This window comes from Strix uralensis, chromosome 4, assembly GCF_047716275.1.
Source record: "Strix uralensis isolate ZFMK-TIS-50842 chromosome 4, bStrUra1, whole genome shotgun sequence".
Classification (NCBI taxonomy): domain Eukaryota; kingdom Metazoa; phylum Chordata; class Aves; order Strigiformes; family Strigidae; genus Strix; species Strix uralensis.
Window position 1 is genome coordinate 102801388 of NC_133975.1, and position 13056 is coordinate 102814443.

The 13056-nt window shown below is 33.4% G+C and overlaps 1 protein-coding gene across 5 annotated transcripts in view; it reads right to left on the minus strand.

Annotated features, from left to right (window-relative positions):
- The window catches only part of STRN3 (striatin 3), a 68862-nt gene that overhangs the window by 27119 nt on the left and 28687 nt on the right, over nucleotides 1-13056 (minus strand). For 2 of the 5 annotated variants that reach the window (XM_074868239.1, XM_074868238.1), the window contains exons 4-8: nucleotides 12046-12127; nucleotides 11558-11737; nucleotides 10960-11092; nucleotides 9169-9310; nucleotides 3486-3596 (exon numbers count right to left, since the gene is read on the minus strand). In XM_074868239.1, coding sequence (XP_074724340.1) covers nucleotides 3486-3596; nucleotides 9169-9310; nucleotides 10960-11092; nucleotides 11558-11737; nucleotides 12046-12127 — 648 coding nt within the window. The remainder of the gene's footprint in view (nucleotides 1-3485; nucleotides 3597-9168; nucleotides 9311-10959; nucleotides 11093-11557; nucleotides 11738-12045; nucleotides 12128-13056) is intronic. The other 3 variants (XM_074868242.1, XM_074868241.1, XM_074868240.1) reach the window with 2 other exon arrangements.

Below are 13056 nucleotides of genomic sequence, written 5' to 3' on the forward strand. Positions count from 1 at the left end.
TGAGGGAAAAGACCAGGAAAATAAAAAAATGAGAGAAATTTCAAGGAAACTAAGGAAAATCAGCAAAAATATCTTCATATTAACAGTGATGTACACAATTTAAGATGTGAAAACTCTTTTTCAAATTGCTGAGAACACATTACACTGACCTGATAGTATGAAATGAGATATGCATCATTTCCACTATTACATTCTGAAATTTGACAGACTATATTTGAAAACCAGTCATCCCCTGATTTACCTGCCAAAAATGATCTTACCAAACTTGGGCAAGAAACTGGCCTTAAATTCAGCATATTACTGTAAAAGGTAAGTCTTGTTCTGTAGAAATCAAACTTAACTCATCTATTTATCACAATGAAGTCAAGAATAGGTTGTAGCTGCTTTATGATGGGGTTTTTTGTGTTGTCTTTTGTTTGGTTGTTTTTTGTTAATATAAGAACTCTTCAACAAACAGGTTTTGGGTTATCTTACAGCTGATACTACAAAGGCAATTTAAGTGTGGGGTAGTTTTTGGTTTGTTTTGGTTTTTAGGTTTTGTTTTGGTTTTAAAGATCCTTTCGTAAGGAAGTAGTATTTCCACATAACATGGTGATTATCGTGACAAAAAAAACCCAAACCCCCAAAAAACCAAAAGAACCCGTATTACATTATGAAAACATATGTGCTGACAGAAGATAACCTCAATTAAGGTGTTCTACCCAAAAGAAAACAGATGAATGCAGACTACAGAAGTATCAAAATAGAATCAAACCTACTTCTGTTCACTTATTTATCTCTACATTTGGAATGAAAATTACCATACCTGGGCCAGGACTATGAGGATCCTATTATGAAGACAACAGTCTAAATGCAGATTATGGTAATTACAGATGCATATCCAACAAAAGAACCCGTTACAATATCTGCCCTATTACGCTGTTCTCAAAGCACTGCAAGAGGTGATAGTCAATGTATGTTTATTTGATCTTTATGATGATATACTGCCATGCTGATAAATTCTGATATTGCTTGAAATAAATTCGGATGAAAGTCTGACAATACACTGACAAGCAAAATAAGAGATGAATATTCAGACTGAAGTTCATGAACGATCAGACACGAGAAGCAGGAATAAAGAAGGCCTTTGACATTATTTTCAGCCTCAGAATGTTAAAAAAGCTGAGAAAAAAGTCTACGAATCAAACAGATTTAAATAAACCTGCCCAGCCTTAAACACATACCTTTACTGTGTGTGGAGTTCTCATTCAATTAGCTCAGTGATTTAGGGGCCAATTTTTTAATCAGAAACTACTATCATGAACATGACTCAAGTGCAGAAACCCACAAACCACCCTGTGAGACTGACTATGTGAGCTTAGGGTTTCCCAAAGGAGAATTTAAACTTAAAACCCAAAACACTAAACAGTGACTTACATGACCTCACAGCATTGTGACATACAGCTGTCTCCTAAAATTCTCTTATGTGAACATAAGCAGGTTTCCAAATTACTTTAGATGAAGAAAATACTCCTTAAGTTTTGATAGTGGAACACACCTTGGCAAAAGACAATATACATCAAATAATAATTGATGGCCAACATGTCATGTCATTCATGGTACAAAACTTAATGTTATACCATTTGCAGCAACTGCAGGAAAATGGACAGGAAAAGTTTTGATAATAATATTGCAAAGTCTTAAGGTTTGCAATGAGACATTTCAGATAGAATAATTACTATTTATTTTAAATGACGGTCACAACCAATTTAATTGGCAATGAAGACCACTAAAATGCCAATTTTTGACAAAGAGTTATTTTTGATGGGTGAGAATTATGCTCCTCTTCTGGAAATTTTAAGGTTTACATTTCAAAAAACAAAAAGATGACAGAAATTCTTGATTGCATAGCAGCCAAGGAAGCGACAGGTACAGGAAAGAGAAATCCTTTCTAGACAAGCCAAAATAATGGCACTAAAACAAATTTGGAGGCCCGAGAAGAGTTTTTCCATAACATTTATAATCCTAGAACAACACTACTTTGTCTCTGGTTTACAGCTGTGCACCCTGCACAAGCCAGAAAGTAGAAACTAACTGGTGTGATGACTGTGAAAAGATTAGAACCAGAACAAAAGTATGGTTTTAAGAACTTCCTGTATGTGGTAAAGTCACAATTTTTGAGAGATAAATATAAAAATCCCCTAATTACTTTATTTTTTCCCTGAATTCAAAACATTTGCTTTTATTTTGTAGCCACTGTGCTTCCAAAATGCAGAGTTTATTAAGGAAATTTCAAATAAAAGAAGTCCATTCTAGTATTAAAAGGAAGTTCCTAACCCTACAAAATACTTCATGCGGATTTGGTGTCAACTGCTGATTCACATGTTAAATGAGGATACCCATCAGCACTCCAATTATTCCTGTAAGTTCTAATCAAACCAAGGACTAGGTAAAAATCTTTACTTCAAAGATTTTACATTTGTATGAGTGTGTGTACGTGCAAGTCATGCAGAATTGCTGAAAAAACAATCAACATGCATTAACTTAATTTTGTTAGATGTTACAAAGTAAATTCAAATCTTAATAATTACAGAATTCTGCAGGAAGTGTTATATTTTAATTATCACTTAATTTAGTTAGTACATATTCACATAATTTTTCAAATCAAGGAAAAATATATTTTTTACTAAATATTGCCAGACACTGTTGTAATATACTTTAAAAATAAAAAAAAGTGCAATCAAGGGAGCTTCTCTAGAGTGACATAGATTTCATAACAATTTGTCCACTAAGAGCTTTGCATAGTTGATGACGTAAGTTACAAAACCATTTTTACCAGGTACTTCAATATTGAAATTTGGTTTAACTTACATAGTTCAAATAGGTCAACTGGTCTGCAAACTCTTAAAGAGTAAAGAGGTGTCAATCAAAATGTGGTAACTGCACAGAAAAGTGAAGGGCACCATAAAATAAAGATTATTTTCTAAATAAAGACACAAAAAAGTTTGCATTTACATTACAGGCATTTTTTTATTCTTATTGCCTTAGACTGTAAAAATAATTACAAGCCCGTAAATAGCAATTATAGCTTGACTCAAGCTCATGTTCAAATCAAAACCACCTCAACAACGCCCCCCAACAGTACTACAGTATTATATTTTAAGAAGCAGATAAAGTTTAAATCTTTCAGAAAACTTCTCAGAGTAGGAATATCCTCAAAATGGAAGTTGTTCATTATTTTTACACTCACATTTCAAAGCATTTAGCTCTCTCTAACTATTTAACCTTAAATTTGTATGTGTTTTCAACATTTCTAATCTAGGAAACGTCTGTCAAAGGTTTTGACATATTCCCATTCAGCAAGAAGAAAGTTAAAGTTGGTTGCCCCCGTTACAGAAAATGATGCTTAATGAAAAAAACAAAAACAGAACTTGTGAGAAAAAAAATGTCTTCTATATAGATAGGCAAAAAAACGTTGCATTACAAGATTCAGAATCTGCACTTACTCTTTACCCCTTTCTTCCCCTTTCGTTCCTTCTTGTACTGTTCCTTCAGTTTACTTATTAGTCCCTGGTCTACATCCCAAACCTCAGCAGTTGGGGACAGGTCATCTTTGTCTACATGCAGCATATTATTAAAAGAAAAAAAATCAGCAATTGGCAATGCAAGCTGTTGGCGATTTACTATCATAGCTGTATAAAAGCATTAATAAAAGTTCTTAATAAATCTTTACTTTAAAGGTGCAGTCTCAGTTTTAAGTTTACAAAATACTAAGTCTCATTTCATACAGTTTTCCAAGGCACTGTGTAATACCAGTTACATATTTGAAAATTGTACGTTAATTTGTTACTAAGGAGTAAACAAATTAAGCTTCATAAGTAACTGTTTATGTTAGATACTTCAAAATACACAAAAATTCATTGGTGTTCAGAAACGATTACTGCATCTTTAGAAAGACAGTGTTAAGAAATTATTCAGCCAGTGTTGAATAAGCAAATAAAAGTAGTCATGCTATATCTCTCATGAAAATGCAAGCTGAGTAAGTCAGAGCCAGTTTATTCACGAAGACCACCATGCATCCTCTCGCACTCATTCTACATGCACAAGAAACCTTGATCCAACATATAACCAGAGAAACAAAGTCTATAAATACAGCTTTTTACATAAAGTAATTCACATAGGTGAATAAATTGACATCCCACTGCATTTCAGCAATTAAATTTTAATTAACAGAAAGACAACATTCCACAGCAGTTTCATGTCTTTTTCTGTTTGACAAATATTGCAGAATTAATTATTCTCCAAGAAAAGTCAAGTGTCCACTTTTCTAAACTACCCAAACATTTCTGGAAACACAGAATTAATAAAAGGATAAACTTGTTTCTAAGACAAGGTAAATGTAACGTTGGCAGAAGCACTTTTGCTAGTAGCCAACTAGGCAGCAATCAAACTTGGTTTGTGTGCCAGTTAAGCTTATGCTTACAAATTCTTTAGGCATAAAATAATAAAACTAGATTTCTCAGTTCCCAACTTCCAATCATACCTATGATATCAGTGTTTCCATAAAACAGCAATTTTTGAATATAATCATTACAGTCATAAAAGTGCACAAGAGGAGCCATACACAGCAGAAACAAAGAAACATGCATATAGGATGCAAACCAGTAGGAGTTATTCCTACATATATGTTTCATGACAGAACATGACAACGAATGAGAAGATATCCTAGGATGTTGATGCATCTACCATCATTCAAATAGGGCTGATCAATGACAAAGAGAAACAATCTTGACCAAAGAGGTAGAATATAGAAAAAGCAGGAGTGGAAAGCATGAAACAGTCAGCGTAACGGCAAAGTCCCCTGAGCTGTCCAAAAAGAGCTGTGGAGAGGGGAACGGAACAATGACATCCTACACCAAACTACAGCTACAACTACCCAACTGCAAACAAAGACCTCACTCTTTATGATCACAGGGCCAAAACATTGACAAAGAACAGTGATTAGTTGTGAAATACAAGAGGCACAGAAAGATAAGTCAGAGGATATGCCCAACCAAAAGAGGAAGGAAATTGGGAAAAACAACAAAAAAACCCCTGTAAAACCCAATGAAAAGAAATTCAGTTAAGAACAAATTAAAATAAATATATCCAAAGCACCATTAATAAAAGGAAAATAATCAGCTAGGTTGCAACATTGCAGAGAAGGATTCAGGAATTAAACTGAACCAGAAACTGACTATACATAACAGCAATGTAATGCTGTTGTAAAAAAACAAAACAAAAAAAGCCACAACAAAACCATCATTCTGGTATGTTTTACAAGGTGTGGTGTGTTAAACCAGAAGTGGTCCACATAATTCAGTGATGGTAATGACAAAATTGAAATAATATGTCCAGTCTGTGCTCTACACCAGAAGTTTAGAAAATGTCTGTAGATTGCAAAACAAACAGGGAATTAAATAGCAATACAAAGAATTTGAAGGAACTGCGCTCATTCAGAAAACAGAAAACAGGAAAAACTAAGCCTGCAAACAGTCAAAAACAATGCTATCGGCTACTGAAATGTAGGTTGTAAATAGAAAACTAGGTAAGACACTAACTCTGATTAACCAGAGAGGCTGTGAAAATAATTTCAATGAAGATTTTAAGGAAAACCCAGCAGTGTTTCTCTCAGGTATGCCTAGATACACTTAGCTATTTCAGAACAGAGCCATGTAACAGCAAGACCTCTGTAATTCCCCCCTAGCAGTGGACTTCATCAAACTACCTTCAGTGTTTATAACCCACATTAAACTGACATCAGGACACTGCGGAGGATTCAGGATGTGCACTAGCCAATACCATTTAGTGAAGAAAGGATTAAATTTTATTTTAAAGTTTTTATTTAAAAGATGACCCAAGAGACTCTGAATTCCAGTCACAGTCTGCCACCCAGAATTCTGGGCACAGTCAGTCATTCTCTGAGTCATGGTTCATCTGTAAACAGAACTTCTGTTTCATGGAGAGGAGAAATTCAGTGATGAACACATAGTTAAGTCACCGAAATCATAAGCAGAATAAAAAGACTACATAATATGTAACATCTGTAATATGTAACATAATACATAACAATGTGTATTTATTACTGTTTGTGTAAGCAAACAGAAGTTCTATATGCATCTTTTTCTTGATCATACTATATCACCACAAGCCATTTATAAATTTTTTAATCTAAAAATGTACATTAATTTTTTAATGTGCTGCATCTTTATTTAACACTGTTTGAATTTCCTCATCTTTCAAAATTTTGAAGATTCAAGTAAAACATGTCACGTGACTTTAAATCACAATGTTTGAAAATAATTTAAGACTCAAAATATATTAAATGAAGTACTTACAAAAAAAGAATGCGTTCATAAAAAGCTGTATTATAGGAAGGAAAAAAAAACCAACCCAAACTTCCACAGTCGGTAGCTGGTTTGCAGAAGTCTCCAATAGCAAAAATTTAACTATCAAATCTGGCAATGAAATATTTTAGTGTATCTGAAGTTAGACCTACAAACAATACTTTGATGATTAAGTATTGAAATTAATAATAAAGCAAGACTAGGCAATAGGTTTAGAGCCTAAACATCAGAAGTTTGGTTTCCAGATAATAAAAAGCATTATAAAGAAATACAGATGTAAACATTTACATTTTTTCAGAGCCTAAATCCTTGCAAGAGTAAGAAGTGATAGAAGGATGTCAATGACAGGAAAATTAAAACAGGAAGAAAAAAAGCTGAGAAGAAAACAGAACAGAGCAACTATTTACATTATGAAGAAAAATATGAACTTTAACTTAAATACTAAAGTTGATGGTTGATGCAATTGTTTAGAAAGTAATGGAAAGTATTCTTTGAAATGAAGTTCCCCCTCAAAACTAAATAAGTGGATGAATCTGGAGATTTCAAGTAATAGTTTCACAGAATTCAAAATAATGTGACAGGCTAAAATAAATTGCTTTAGGCAATGTATTATTTTATAAGTCATTTAAGTGGGATGATATTTGAAATGTTATTTTTGATAAGTAAGTAATAAAGAAGCATTGTCTTCAAATATTTCAAATTTACCCCCTGATCTTTAAAAAAGTGACACATAACTCCAAGACCTGATAGACTGTATCCTTAAGCGTCCATTTAAGCAAAGAACTAAAATCAATGCTGAAATTAATGACATACTAGGAAAAAAGCATTGCTACTACAGTTGGAAATATGTCTTCTGACTCATTTAAATAGTAAGTTAGTACAAAATACACAACAAACAGATATTTTCTTCATACAGCAAAATTTGGAACACACATTTTTTAAAATGAAAATAGGTTTATGTTTGTTTCCTCCTCCCCACTTCCTTGCCTCACACATGAGTGTTTTGGTAAGAAGGGAATTACTGCAGTTAAACCAGTTGTAGCAAAAAAGCTGTCACAAGCGTGTGCAAACTCTTCAAATGCTCTGCCTCACTTTTGCTATGGGTTCACTTAAACTGTAATAAAAGACATTCAAACTGCTCTCTAAAAAGTGTGGTGGATCAATTTGATTTTTAAAATAGATTTTTAAATTATATTTTATTTTTAAGTGTGGGACAGCTCAAAAACAAGTTTGAAAAAATTTAACTTGTAAAGTCAGCATTGCAAATAAATCAGAATCCCTCCATTCTGGGTAACTACCTGAGAAGACAACAGAGATGTAACATGCTGGAAAGTAGTCTTAGAAAGCAATGACTTGGAATTTCAATGGACAAGCTAGATCAGTAAATTTCAGCAGTCTGCTCTGAAATAACAGATAAATCTTTGACTGCATGAATTACAGCATCGAGCTGTCTTTCCTTCTATATACAACAGTGGTAAGACTGATGCTAGAACCAGAACTTTCTGCATCACTATACATTTGAAGGGATGTTGCAAACTGAAAGTCAAAACCTTGGCTTCAGGGCCTGTGAGACATCTTATACCAAGAGATTTCCCTGTTTGGCTAAATAAAAAGATGACAAAGAAACTAATCAAATAATATCACCTTCAAAGGGGAACACCAAGCAACTAAAATGCTTCTAAAAATACATAGGTCTTACCAAAACTAAAGGTAACAGTTTGTCCAGTTTTGTCTTCCAACTAGAAATAAGACTGAGTTTTAAAAATAAAGGTGACTAACCCTTTGATACTAACTTCCAGGAAGGAATGCTTTCTAATCCTTGGTACCTTCAAAATCAAGACTGGAAGATTTTGCTGGAAGATGTGCCAGTATTTTGATTTCTGTAGGTGTTTATATTCTCTTTGCTCACCAAGGTGATTATTTAAGTATGACAAATTAATTGTCTCAGTGACATAAAATGGCCGAAGAAGATGATCTAGTGGCACTTTTTGGCCTTACAATGAAAGACAGACTTTTGGCCACACAATGAAAGGCTTATGCAACCACAAAACTGCTTGCACCACAGTTTAGAAATGAAGATGGTCAATTTCCCATATCAAGGCAGATGGGAATTACTTGGTTCATTATTCTTTTTCCTACCCAAATTCTCTCCCTGTTTCAATTTCTTATTTTGAAACATGTAGGCTCCAGGAGTTTCTGACTTAGCATATTTTGTTTCATATCAAATTAGTAAGCTACTTAACTTTATTATCTACTCTAAATTTAAAATAAATCATTAAATAATTGGGCCAGTACAAAAGTATTTGTTTCATTCTACTAATGCAAGCCACATGAGCAATAACACCTAAAACACTCAGCCAGAAAAACTAAATATACTAATTGCCATTTTTACAAGTACACCAAAGAAATTCATTTAACTTGATCACAAAAAGTTTAAAGCTCCTGATCATAAACAAATAGGAGGGGGAAAAAAGAGTAAATCTAGTTGTGAAAACAAATTTAAGTCAGGTATAAAAACATTCAGAAACCTAGCCTTTCTTATTCAAGAAAGAAAATATTATCCTCTTAGTTTTTTGTAATCAAAACCAAAACTTGAAACAAATGCAACTATAATTGTATTTGTGGCAACTACAACAGCATATATATATGAAAGTTTCAGCATCCAATACACTATTATCTAAGCATCAGCATTTGATCATCACAATCATCCACACATCCACACCATCTTAGTAGATATTGCAATCTTATGTACTATCGTGAACAAGTATTCCTTTATTTCTAAATGCTTTTTTAAGCATCTTACCCCACTCTGTTCCATCTCCTGAACTTCGAGCTTCTCCAGCTCCCTCACCATCTTCAGCTGTCACTAAAAAATCAAATTCTTTCAAAGCTTCTTCAGTATCAGGGTCATCTGTAAGGTCAGCAGCTAAACCTTCATTACCAATCTGCAAGCAGATAAAAAATTTTTCTGCATTTGAATCATGAACAGATTCTTTACTCAAATATTTAGGTTAGAAGTGATACAGATTACTTTGAGTCCTTGGTTACAGGGGAAAACATTTTTCAACATGAAATGCAGAAAAAGACACCTAAATATTATCAGATCTAGAGCTGCTTATAAAAAAAAGAGCACGCAGTGCAGTCTAGTGATCATTAGGAAATGAAAAAAATACTGACACTAAGTTTAGCAACAAAAACAATCCCATACATCCCAGTCTTCATTTTTTATTTAAAACATAACAATTGGAAAATTCTGTTGATTTTCTTGCAACATCAATAGCTCTGCAGAGAAGCTTTACAAAAAAACTGTGTTTTCTACTGGTCCAGAAGCCTCTTTTCCTTTTTGTTTTCCAGTTCTATTTCAGTACTAAGCATAAGCTTGGAAAATATGGTGTTTTCAGAAAAGTGTCTTTTTACTAGTTCTACCACACCTTCATCTTAAACAAAAATACCCCCCTCTACCAAGATATCAGTGAAAAGTTTTCTTTCATTCTGCAGGTGAAGAAAATTTCTGCAAGGCATTATGTTTCTGTGACTTGCACAGTATTCTTCCACTTTTGCAGAAAGAGACAATTTTTACAGAGACAACTATAAATGATCCTTCTACTTTCTATAAAAAACAATTTTTGTCAAGACTCAAGAAATGAGTGTAATGTCTTCATAGGTGCTTGGAGATCTACTTATAAGATAATTTATCAGACTGTCTACTGCCTTAGACCAAAAAACATTCTACTGATTGCTTGATTAATCTATTTACCAGAAGTACAAGTTAATACCAAAGGTATAGTGGAAAACCCTTCCTGACAAGTAAAGGGGAGATTAAGACTTGCATCAAGCTGAGCTAATGCTGCTAGTTATTTAAGAAAATTCAGTGCAGCCAGAAGGGTCATCACACTACAGACTACTCTACTGAGCAAAAAGTAATAAAACTGTCAGTATAATGTTCATTAATCAACCTCTTTACATACAGAAACCCCAGTGATAGGGAGGAGACTCTTCTAGTACCAGAGAAAAAGAACTAAAAAGGGACAGGTAATACAGTCTATCCTACCTAGAAAGCTGCTCACACAGTGGAAAACTGAAGAGGAAAATAAAAGAACAAAACTTAATTGAATCTTAAACAGAAGGTTACTGGAGACAAGTCTCTGGTAGGCTCTTAACATATTTAGTAAAAAGTTGCATAAAAGGAAGAATGTAACATGTTTCAGTATGGAACTGATTTTTTTCCCCCATTACATAATTTAGTTTCTTCTAATGAATTGTTCCTACCTTATGCACATTGCATTGTGCTAAATTTGCCTCATAAAGGGACTCAAAAGTATGCAGAGAAGCTGAGATGGCCAAATCAGTTATCTCTTTCAGCAATTAATTTACATTTGCAAACAGGTTCATTGGTTGTTTTTAAGTTTTAAAGGTAATATATTAACTAAACCACCAAATTTACCCATAATGCATCTGCTTACAAACCATTCTGATAACAAAAGTATAACAACAAGCATTTTAACATGACATCTGGAAAATCATCTGGAAAAACAAATTTCCCTTTTTAAAGGGGATTTCAGATCTATATAAAAAAATTTAAAAAATCTTTTACTTTGTGTTTCTTATTTATCCGGTGCTTGTCTTTTCCTTCTGCAATATCTTCTATCATGTCACTCTCCTCTTCTTCATCACTATCATCTGCATTTTCTAAGAAGTTAAATGTTTCAAGAACATCACCAGAATTCCTACATAAATAAAAACATTAACAGAGAATCCTTTTTACTTGCTGAAGAGATTTTAGAAGATAAATCAGATTAAATGTAATTGCTGCATAACAGCTTGGAAAAATTAGCTTTAAAACTAGCAAAATAACAAGAAATGGTTGTATGAAGAAGTTTCTACAGCTGCCTAATTCCTTATTATAAAAGCACCACTCAACAGAATCTTTCCTTAAAGTAACAACACTGAAGTTGTTATAGGACATAAATTCAACTTCAATAAACTATGTATTTTCCTCTATATATGCATAATATACATATATACATATGTAATACAGACACATCTGTTCCAATGTATAACCAATTTCAGTTAGGTCAACTACACTTACAAGTGTTCAGAGACTCTAGATTTGAAAGTTCAATGTGAACTAACCAATACATATCAATGACTAAGTGAAACAAACTTTATGCATTTCTTATCTCTTCACTTACCTTTTGATTTCCTGTCCCTTTTGTTTTGATGAAGGAGATTCACCCCCATTGAGGATCTGTTCTAAGTTCTTTGTCTCTACTGAACCATTCGGTTCCGAATTGGAGAGCCCAAGCAAAGACCTTACCCGCTGGGAACGTACATCCAATATTGTATCTGTATAACCTACTTCCTGAAGATACCTAGATGCATTAAGAGAAGAAAGAAAGAAGAAAGCATATTTGAGGGAAAAGGAAGTAAGTTAATATTGATTGTTAAAAATCAATGCCACTATTATATCATTTATGGAAAAAAAAACAAGTTTCATCACTATCCATCTCATATGGAAGACCTTACTCTATACTGCTTAAAGCTCAAGACTACAAAGTCCTGAAAAATAAACCACTATTTGTCCACCTCAGTTACTCTGTTTCATAGAGTAAGCATATATACAGCTCCTCATACTTCAGGGAAAAGTTCGAGTACACCAATATTCAACAATGTTACTTACTGTCTCAGTAACTGTCTGCCTTGCTTCCAGGTCAATTGGCTATTCTGAGGTACTGCAGGAACCTCCGTATCTTTGGTTTCTTCTGAAAGATACAGTGTCATAGTTCAGTAGGGTTTTTGTTCAGGTTTGGGTTTTTTTGGTTAGGTTTTTTTCCTTTTGATAATTTTACTAAAGATCAATTTACTTTTTACAAGACACCAACGAAACTGAAAACAAATCTTAAAAACCCCCTTTAAATTAGATACAGTCTTATGCAATGTTTTTTATTTAAAAAAATATTTTTTCCTAATGCTTTGCTGAAGCATCAAGCAAATAATTTCACAGAACTGAATCAGTTGAACAATCCTGACCCCTTACACGCAGAAAAGGAACTAGAAAAACATTTAATTTGTACAAACCAAAACGTTGCCCTGATAAGCGTTACTGCTAAGAAAACAGGCTATATATCTTTCACAAAACAGAGGTGCTTAGAAAGCAACATGGAAAATACAGTCAAGAGAAGCAGTGGCATGTTTCAGCATTTGGAGAAAACAAATATGTCAAATTTAACACAAATTCCATGGGTTTACTATCAACACTTAAAATCCAGACCCATTGCACTTTTACTATGGCAGAGACTATAAAATACGGTACAAACTAACAGTTTAAGGATTTTAACACCTAACTTATATTGCTTTTAAACACATACAAAAAATCCCATCAAGCAAGAAATATGAATCATGATCTCTAGTTTCAACCAGGTATAAAAGTACCCAAAATGTGGCATTTCTAAAGCAAAAGAAAACAAACAACACAAAAAAAAAAGGGGGGGGAGTGGGATAAAAATATGTAGACCACAATTTTAAGGTACATTACACAAGTACAGGCCAACATTGTGTGACTTCCCAAAGACCTACATTTCAAGAGAAGCCACATGTAATTCTGCTTATTAAATAGTCCAATGTTGTTCCGAAAAATGCTTTCCTCTATCTGCAATATTGTGAAGAGCAAAACTGTTATGATCAACTTTAT